This window comes from Rhipicephalus sanguineus, chromosome 1, assembly GCF_013339695.2.
Source record: "Rhipicephalus sanguineus isolate Rsan-2018 chromosome 1, BIME_Rsan_1.4, whole genome shotgun sequence".
In the NCBI taxonomy this organism is placed as follows: Eukaryota; Metazoa; Arthropoda; class Arachnida; order Ixodida; family Ixodidae; genus Rhipicephalus; species Rhipicephalus sanguineus.
In genome coordinates, this window is record NC_051176.1 from 91360661 (window position 1) to 91371358 (window position 10698).

General features: G+C 47.4%; 1 protein-coding gene across 1 annotated transcript in view; it reads left to right on the forward strand.

Annotated features, from left to right (window-relative positions):
• The window catches only part of LOC119393966 (nose resistant to fluoxetine protein 6-like), a 104989-nt gene extending 103127 nt beyond the window's left edge, over nt 1–1862 (forward strand). The window contains exon 16 of the mRNA XM_037661173.2: nt 1071–1862. Within this exon, the coding sequence (XP_037517101.1) occupies nt 1071–1367 (297 nt within the window). The 3' untranslated portion in view covers nt 1368–1862. The remainder of the gene's footprint in view (nt 1–1070) is intronic.
• The last annotated feature ends 8836 nt before the right edge of the window (nt 1863–10698 follow it).

The following is a 10698-nucleotide window of genomic DNA, read 5'->3' on the forward strand; positions in this document are numbered from 1 at the left end:
GTGTTTACAAACGTTGATTTTTCCTGATGTGGAAGGTCTCCACGATCTCACGTAGTGTCCCTTCGAGGTGTTTTATTATTATTATTATTATTATTATTATTATAATTATTTATCTTGTAATGCCAAATGTGCGCTCCAAGGAAAGATTTGCGGCCACACGACCCACAGTGGGCGGACAAATACGAGCTCCTTTTATGTGGTTATGCTGTCGCAGCCGTTCATTTAGACGCCAGCCTGTCTGCCCAGTGTCAACCTTTGTACACAAAAAAGCCATAAGTTTGCGAATAAACTTACCACAGAGGAAGCTTTGGCGTTGCTGTTGTTCGTAATGATGGTCAGTTGTATCCATCTGTCTGATACTCGTGCCTATTTGTGGCTCCTGGCGCTCATGTATGCATTTGTTTACTTGCGTTATCAGTCGTTACAATGCTAGCTTACCATAAAAAGTAATGTGTATCTAATGTCGTAAATGCCTACGCGATGGTAGTTAGAATTGGTTTATCTCATGTGCAGCCTTCGAGTCCGTACTGTCCAATGTAGCAGAAGATGTAGAATATGCATGTGATTGCTTTTTTTATATAGCACAAAGCTCACCTAACGTCGATGATGCTGTTCTTTCGAGGCGAGCCGGTAACTTTTTTTTCTGTGCAGAGTAAAAACAAGTCGTAATATGAGCTTCGAGCCACTGATGAGCCATCAGTGAAGAAACGTTTCGTGTCTGGGTTGTTCGCTTTGTTATAAAGCGACGTACTAGCCATAACTTCTACGCTGCGGGTGCTTTCTGATGCACCAGGCATGCCCAACCCCAATAGATACGAGCGCCAGGGTTCTCTCTATAGTAATCTCTTTAGGAAACTCTGCCGGAAGGGCGGTACGACAAGATATGCCATGCAAAGGATGAAATACTTTCGTCGCCTGCTTTACATGTGTCGTGTGCCGCATGCCTCCTTTCTTGTAATAAGATTTACGGTGGACGTGCAATGTGCTGTTCGAATAACTTCCGAAGTATTTGGAATAAAGCTCGCTATCTACCTTCTCAAACACTGTTCTCTATCGTGTTCTTCGCGCAGGTCTCGTTCTTCTTCAATGTACTCGTTTGGAGCTACGTGATCAGCTACTTCATCTTCATTTTCTGCGAAGCACCGACGGGCAGGCTAGACAAACTCCTATTCGAGCCTCGACGTACGGCGAGGGACAAGGAAGGGAAAGACGCAGCTCCCAGTGCCGACGCAGCCGAGGACAAGATGTCGCAGGTGCTCCCGTCGTTGCGAGATTCAAAAGTGGAGTTTGTGCACTACATCAACGGCAAAGACGCTCTCGGTGGCTTGCATAACGATAACGGCAAACCCACGAGTTGTCATCTATAACACCAATGCCAAAATCTGCCTTTTTGTGACAAGTGCTTCAATGGCCATAATGTATTGAACTTCTTCGATGGGAGCATACTATATCCATCGCAGGGCACAGAAGGGACTTTGAACAATGCGCCCATAGCGATGTTGTCTTTCTTTAGTTCCTATATTTGAAAGGCAGTGGTGGCAAGACACCTGGAAACGTAGTTGAAACGATTTCATTACAGATTGAGTGCGAATAAATTGTGTATGGAGGTAAAGCTGTCACACAATCCGTTGTGCTTCTTTCTTTGGACTTTTTTACAAACGGGTCAAATGCTCAAGGCGGCTATGAAGTGGCACATATGTCAATTCTTTTAGCTGCTACTACGCTTTGAATCCTTTGTTTTGTTTTCATGTGGTCTCATTCGCGGAAGGGTTCAATAAAGTGTAATCACCGCACGGACAAAGGCTGAGTGGGTGTGTGCCCCGTTCGTCAGCTGTGTACGTGTGGTGGTCGCCCTGTACATGGAACGGAATTTATTTTATTGCAGGAGCGCACACTGTGAAAAAATGTCATGGTGCTCCCAGCAGCAGATGCTTCATCGGAGGAGGATGCGGTCGATTGGATTCTCTCGGTTTTATTATCGACGTGTGATAGTGTAGTGGGTGAAATGTGACTAACCACAGTCAAAATGTGCGTCTTTTTTTACCTGTTCGCTGTCTGCGGCCTCCGTGTCCATTGCTCTTTCGACCTGGGGTGGCGTGCGTTCTCAATTGTTGGCCGTTGCGATGTTTACGCTATACATCCTTCGGGATCGCTACTTGCTTGGTCGTCGCTCTACATTTATTGCTTAAAGTAACAGAAACAGCCTTTTGCATCGCTATAGCCAGAACTACCCGTATGTACCTTTTATCTGGTTCACAATATTGGGCCATATAGGGAGTTATTTATCCACATACTTGTTTCACTTCCTTTTTAACCCGTTTGATCTGCCCGCGTGCCTTGCTTATATGTCACAGTGACACGAAAGCTGTAGATGCTATATATGACAAATTGTGACGCTTCGGAAGAAGGAGAGAAAGAGAAATCTCTACAATCCAGCGTCTCTTTACTCTGAATACCCATGTAAAGCTCTGCCTTCCGCCAGGCTTCCCAAGATGTGAGGTAACCCGCGTTTGTCGTCTATGGGCCGGAGAAGTGTTTATTAGTGTTTGCTACCACGTAATCGGAATGGCCAGAAGTTCATTATGTGAAGTATGTGAATGCGCACATTTTGTTGGTTTGTCGTCGCTTCAGTGCACGACGAAAAGTTCTCGGCACAACGCTAGACAAAACTGACGATCGTCCTCTCGCGAAAACCAGAATTCTCGGATCCTGGCCCCAGCCACCTTCAGTCCGAATTGCTCTAACATCGTTGGTGCGTCGTAGACTGAATGAAAGACCATGGTGCGTGGACATATCTTCGTGTTTTCCTCTTTCCTCCCTCGTATTTTCTGCCCTCACCCCATTCCCCTGAGCAGAGTAGCCAACCGGTCTGTGAAGCTGGTTTACCTCTCTGCCTAACGCTCTTGCTTTCTCTCTGTCTGCAAATCCTCTGCAATTCGCAGTACCTTGAAAGTAACGACCGCAGCCTTAGTGGTCCTGACGTTTGTCTTTTCGCTTTGGTTTGAAACGTAATCACGGGCTCCTTCTCTGCGCAAGCAGTATTTCACATACAGGAAGTGCCAGAAGCACGCGGCTTGTCCAGGAGCCAGCGTTCGTAAGCTCGTCACGAGATAAGCAAGGAAAGCACGCTGACAATGAATCTTGCTCTGTTTTTTTTTTCTTTGAGTAATTACTCTACACCCCGCCCAATATAGAACGCATGCTACTGGCAATGCCGCATTTTTCACTGTGTATTTTAAGTTAGATTTCAAGAGAGGAAAGAACTCGCGTAAAACTTCTTTTGGGCCTAGTTGGTTCATAATCCTAGAGGTACATTTACAGCGCAAAAGTAAAGACACACCACAAAGAAAGAAAACGACACACACAAGCGCTGACTATCAACTGACTTTATTAAGGCGATTGTCAATGCATTTATACCTCCAAGGCAGACTTACCGCACATGCGCCACGCAATCAACATAAAAACAAAACTGAAACAAGGTGGAAACAAAGAATCGGTGTATTACATACGTGATGAAATGAAATCAAACTCAGATGAGTGCAGAGACAGAGACGTGTCGCTTATGCAAAGATGAGCCCTTTTTCTGATATGATAGGCTTCTAATGCCAGCCGCGCATGCTCATTGTGGCTCCTGCCGGCTGGCATTAGAAGTCTATCATATCAGAAAAAGGGCTCATCTTTGCATAAGCGACACGTCTCTGTCTCTGCACTCATCTGAGTTTGATTTCATTTCATCACGTATGTAATACACCGATTCTTTGTTTCCACCTTGTTTCAGTTTTGTTTTTATGTTGATTGCGTGGCGCATGTGCGGTAAGTCTGCCTTGGAGGTATAAATGCATTGACAATCGCCTTAATAAAGTCAGTTGATAGTCAGCGCTTGTGTGTGTCGTTTTCTTTCTTTGTGGTGTGTCTTTACTTTTGCGCTGTAAATGTACCTCTAGGAAAGAACTCGCGGCAGCTGTCGTTGTACAAGATGTGCGTCTTGGACCGATTAGACGACTTTGACGTCATTCAGGCGGTCATATGACAGAAGGAAAAAAAGAAAAAAAGTTCGCGATTTGTCCACGTATTCGTTCGCAGATAACCAAGTAATCTGGGCTTCGCGTCGTCAACTACAGTTTCACACGTCTCCAGCCCGAGTCAACCAAAACTGCCCAAGACACCTCTCTGCAAGTTGTCAAGAAAAATAATGTGAACAGCCTTGAAGAGTCCGTCGGCCTGAACCTGTGGGGCGCGTTTTCCTCCGTTGTCATTCAAGTGCATGTGGCGCGCCCTCGCGCTCGTCAGGGCGTCGTATTGACGAAGACACCAAGGAAAAATTAGCGCTACATGTCCCAACAGACTGTCAGACCTTCTCGAGGCGCATATTCACCACCGTGCGCGCATCTATACAATTCTCCTCTCGGGAAGAACGATGCAGAACAATTTTGTTTTGAAAACACCACCGGCGGTCGGCCTTTGTGTACAAGGCCCCCGCCGCATTGTGCTGTGTGTTCGCCGCTCTGTGTGGCGTCGATGCGCCGCAGCGAATGATGCCAGGAACAAAGCGTTGCGGCAGGGTTCGAAGGTGTCCCTTTCAGTGATCGTCTTGCTTGCAGATGCGCGCAGCGTTGAACCCTCAGCGGAATGCATATGGAAGTAAAATGACAGATTCAACCCTCAACCGCCCCCGCAAGCAATATGTATACTTCACTTTATGCACCTACTGCTTCAGTCACACCAATAGGCGTGCGCAAAAGGGGATGGAGGGGGACAGGGGTCGCGCCCCTCCCTATTCATCGAAGGAGGGTGCCAAGTCTGCCTTACATCTTTACTTAGTCGGACCTGTCCCTTCATTGTTTAATGTGCAGGGTTATGGCCATGTAGGTTTTGCAGCGAAGCTGTATACGGCCAGGCTCCCGTGCCTTCTTCTTGTTCGTCAACAAAAACGTATTCACTTAAATTGGGCAAACCCCACCACTGGCCAACGGCCCACTAAATATGAAGAAGGGAACACACGGGCGGGAAACACCGTTTAAGATTGTGCACGAAATGCCAAGCGCCCAGTATAAGGCAAAAAGACGCAGGTAACATGTTGCTCAAGTGGACAACTCACGGAGCAAGAATTCTTGAGGAGGCGAAACTGCGCTCGCTCGGGCGCCCTAATAAAGTCACGAAATCGGGCACAGCGCTCCCGCGCCCTCTGTCGTGAGAGTCCGCCAGCGGAGAAGGAAAAATGCGCGCGTCCCTCTCACCGCGCTCTCCGACGAACCTCGTCGGTTCAAGGCCATTCGTCACCGATTCGCCGTTCGCGCCCAAATGGATGTGTTTTAACGCGACAGCGTTAACGAGCCCGTTTCGCAGAAATACCGGTGTCGGCGTCGGTGTCGGCGAGGCTAGCAATTGAGAAGGCGATGCGCACAGGGCCCGATTACGCTATCGCGTTCTACTCTCAAAGGCGAAGCTCAAGCGCACTCCAAGTTTTTGCGGTAAATTAACGAGAAAAATGGCGTCACATACAGGAAAATTACCAGCGTGATATATTTTATACAACGTGAAATCTGTAATTTTTGATAACGTCAACTCAATGAGTTAGGTATAATTTATTTCAACGAATAATGGGACTTACCCTATATGCCATCAATTCAGATTTAGGTTCTTGCGGCGGCCGCATTTAGATGGAGGCGAAATGCTAAAGGCCCGTGTGCTTACATTTAGGTGCACGTTACAAAACCCTAGGTGGTTGAAATTTCACATTGTCTTTTTTTTTTTTTTGAGAACAGCAGACAAGTATCTGGGACAGCGCGCGGAAAGATTGAGGGCACGGCGTCTCGAAACAACACTGGCCGTTTCGGTTTGTCAAGGAGAACTTCGCCACCAAGTTCTCCATAATAGCGCCGCCTGTCTGTGTCACTGTCCGAGAAGTGCTTCTCGCAAACGTAGTCACGAGGCGTCAGCTGTCGGTCATTTCTTGGTATCGCGCGAGCCCACGCTTCCAACCTCATTGGGTCTCTAGGAACTTTGAAGGTAATTACCTTCTCCTTGCAGGACGCGTACCCACTGCTGCAGTTCGGCACGACACATTTCCGCCCCATCCTGAAGTAGCACTGGTGGAAATCTGCAATGCACTCTCCTTTTTCGCGGCGTGAAAAGCGCGCGCAAACATCGAGGAATCGGCTCCGCCGGCGCAACGCGCGGAAGCCACTGAGAGCGCTAAAGAGAGAAAAAAAAAAACAGCAAATCGCCAAGGGAACTTTCCCTCCCAAGGCCACCTACGCATGCGCGCGCAGAACATGCGAGCGAGGAGCGAGGGGCGTGTGCATGCGGTGGCAGACGTCGTCTGCTCAGGGGCCCCTACTAGCAGTTCGTTTCAAGCGCTGTACGGCCTATAATTCCGGCAATATCGATTAGTAACTGCAGCTAAAGTATCTGTCATATCTACCTATTGATGTTACAGACAGAAATCTTAGAAATTTTATAATGTATGAGGCGCTATCACGATTTTTATGCGTCGCGCCCATAGAAGAGCATGTAAAAGATGGCAACAGGCCGAAAGCGTCATCTGTCGTGCTTCGGCGTAACCGCATTCCGCCGTGACGCTATCGCGCCGCCCTCGCGCGCTGCCGCGGCCGAGAGATTCTCCTCCTCAAATACTTCTTTCTCCGTGGGACAACTACAAAGGAGCATAAGATAGATTCAATAAGGTGCTTTCTGGAGAGACATTTGGGGTTTAGTTGCAGGTTGTGTGATCGGCTACGGTTCGAAATTATGTCATCTCTGTGTCGTGTGTTAAACAGCTTCGCTGGTCATTCACCTTCACAGTGTGGAATGGCTCACAATTTTATTTGACAATAGTGACGGGTGAGGACCCCTGGTATTGCATCCCAAGAGCTGTTTACTTCCCACCTTTATCCTCAGAAAGCCGGGGACCAAAGGCAGGCCGTTCTGAGCAGCACGCCATCGCTTGCTTCACTTTCGTTTTTGCATCCACGGTGAAGCTTGTTTTCTTTCTGACTCGACCAATGAAGGAAGGGGAGGGGGGGGGGGGGGTAAGAGTGGGGGCGCTGCGGTTTTACTTGGAACCCCCTGATGGATAACGTCGCGTATATAATGATAAAAATTCTTAAAGTTAGGTCCAATATAGAGGGTGTCCCAGCTATCACGCAGCACGATTTAAAAAAAAGAGGAACGGCGTTACGCGAAGCGAACCTGCTGTATATTGTTCCGAGTACGCTGGAGTAGCCACTGCTATTTTTTTCGTTAATTAGGTTTAATTAATTAGCCATAACTACCTTTGTAACTCGGCAAGTACTCACCTAATTATCAAAATGTCAATGAGGCGTATGTATAGGTATGTTCAAAGGACATCTAACTGCGCAATTTTAAATGCGAAGCATTTCTTAGTGAACCTCAGGCACTTTGGGCGTTTCTATCTACGTATCTATCTATCTATCTATCTAGCCGCCTACGTCTGGGCGCTCTCCTGGTCGTCTCCATAACTTCTAATGCACGAAAATTGGCATAGCAGGGGATCAGTGTATGGTGAACACGATTCACTGGTCATGACATGAATAACGCAAAATACCTGTCGTGTACATCATGAAACCCTTTCTCTCAGTCACGTGTGGCCCATACCCGCATACCAGAGTTTATGTTATGCGGGTATGTGTCACAGGTGATACAAAATGTCTCAACCAACACAGTAAACGCGAACGCACACATTGACACGCAATGAAAGCGATAATAATAATAATTGTAGGGGCTTTAACTTTGACCATCTGGTATTCTTTAACGTGCACCGAGATCACACAGTACACGGGCATCTAGCATTTTGCATCCATCGAAATGCGACCGCCGCGGCCGGGATCGAACCCGCGACCTTCGGTTCAGAAGCCGAGCACCGTAACCGCTACCCCACCGTGGCGGACACAAGGAAAGTGAGGAAACTGAAAACAGAACACCCCTGGAAGACGCTCAACTACCATGCACTCGTTCACGTGGTCCGCAACGTGGACCACGTCGATTACGCAAAAACCGGTGTCAATGCTTCCTACAATAAATCTGCCGAGAGATACAGGCCGCTCATCATTATCGGTGACTTCAACACTGATTTATCAAGACCCAACAACGACTGGTCTTTATACTGCGTGAAAGACGGCTTGAATGTGGACAGTGCATCAAAAGACCTCGCTGCCACGTGCAGGACAGGAGGCGTCATAGATCATTTGATCGTGAGAGGCATCCAGGATTTCCACCAGCTGTGCTATACCTTGCACTTCACTACACTTAGACCTCTCGTAGCCGCGACCACGAACGGATCCGATTAACAAGTCCGGTCGAGCTGCTGGTGCTCACTGTTCACGGTGATGATGACCTTGTTCAAGAACTGTCAAGAACCCCTTCTACATATACACACGGGTTCGTAAAACGTGCGTGCGTTCCCGTCATAACAGATAAGTATAATCATAACAATTGTAACCCAACTGCAACCGTGACTGTAACGTACGTGCAGTGCGCCTGCGTGTGCCACTTGGCTGCGTGTATATCTAGGGGAACTTTTCTGAATGAAGCTTAGTTGCGAGTAACGCCTGTCCTGTGCATTTGTGTTTCGTCTTTGTGCTGTTCGGATTCGCGCTATCCAGTATTTAAAAATATAAGCACTACATATCAGATTATAGCATCTAGTGATGGTAACACCCATGTTGCTGTTGGCATCGCTACGCAGCTGTAAACAACTGGTTATATAATGCATATGCGACTCATCAGCATATGAGTGTGCGTTACCACTTCCACATTTCTCTAGCGTCATTCCTTAACGTTTCGCTCAATGTGAAAAATTACGCCACAGTCACCATCCCGCGCATGCTTCGCATAACATCGACTCCCACGGTACGTTGGATCTGCCGAATTTTTTAACAACGTACTAATTACGTGCTCTTTTTTTCCGGCTGATAAAGAAAGGCCGCGAAATATGAAAAATAACACGTGACTACGCTCCCATCCGCAGAGGAAACCAGCGCCCTCAAATAAGCTTACTGCAAACGACCGCTTTGCCTGTTGTCCGATGCGAGAGACAGCGTTCCGCATTTTGACAAGGGTACAGGCCGGGCGCCAACGATATGCGTGCAATTTCGCTGGGATTCATTCCGTTCGATAGTACGCCGCAATCATTATCCATATCTCACGGCCGACTGTTCTCACTGATAACGCGGCAGGTGTTCTGATTACGGCCTGACTCTGTAAAACCAAACGGTGCGTTTCTTAGGCCGGGGAGTGGCAGATAGGGCGATGCATTTTTTTTTCTTTCTGCATTTTTTCCTTGATACTGACTACCTCATGGGAGCCTGTTTGAGGGCACTGGTTCGCGACGCGCGCAACAGTCTAGTCACATGTCACTTCTCATATTTCGCGGGCTTTCTTGATCAACCGGAAGAAATGAGCGCACAATTAGCGCGTTGTTGAAAGTAGCGCAGTTAGATGCCATTCGAATATGCCTACATACACCTCACTGACATTTTGACAATTAGGTGAGTACTTGTCGAGTTACAAATATAATTATGACTAATTAATCAAACCTCATTAACGAAAAAAATAGCAGTGGCTAATCTAGTGCGCTAGGAACAATAAGCAGTAGGTTTGCTTCGCGTAACGCCGTTCCTCTTTTTTAAATCGTGCTGCGTGATAGCTGGGACACCCTGTATAATAATAATTGTTGGGGTTTTACGTTCCAAAACCGCAATGTGATTATGAGAGACTCCGTAGTGGAGTGCTCCGGAAATTTTGGCCACTGGAGTTCTTTAACGTGCGCCTACAGTGAAGTACACGGGCCTCTAGCATTTTGTCTGCATCGAAATGCGGCCGCTGCTGCCAGGATTCGATGCCGCCACCTTCGGGTCAGCAGTCCAGCACCATAACCGCGGCCGGCAAAAAGTTACGCCCAGTGTGTCAGCGAAAATATCTAGGCAAAATCTCATTTGGGAGTTGTCTGAGTTACGCGTAAGTGCAGAGTTTTACCGTAGGAAAGCATATGGTTCCGGCCTTCCCTGGAGCTTCGTTTTCGTGCGGCATCGGCATGGCGTCTTCCTTGTTTCTAGCGTTGGTGAGCGTATGGAACAGCCCCACGAAATGCCCATCTCACGAACATCTAGACCCGTGTTTCGCATTAAATTTTCGCATACCGGGAATTTTCCTGATAATTACAATGCACCATGTCGGCTTTACATGCTGTTCCAGAGAGGGCTCTTGATCCATCATCCAATTGAGTTATCCATGTTAGCGCGAACAAGAAAAGAAAGGCTTCAGATAGAAAGAGAGAGAAGCAAAAGGTCCGGCGCTGAACTTCAACTGTTTGTTCTTAATGCGCAGCCAACAAAATATAACATTTGCGCATGCGTGCTTCAGTATCACTAAAAAGCAATCACAGTAACAAATCTACAATCACGAGATATGTTTAACAAAGCCTTCATGATTTTTTTAAGACGAAAGTGCTTTATGCCGGGGTCCACCAAGACTTCAGTGACGTATTTTCGTCACGGAAATGACGCTGAAAAAATGCACACGATCAGATGGCAAATAAACTTTTAAAAAAGAAGTTTCTTCAACGGGAGTCGAACCCACAATCTCTCGGTTCGCGACAACGGATGCCGGGCATGCTATCCACTGCGCCACCGTAACACACTCTAGAGGTTTTACAAACGCGCCTTTTGCATCTCACAC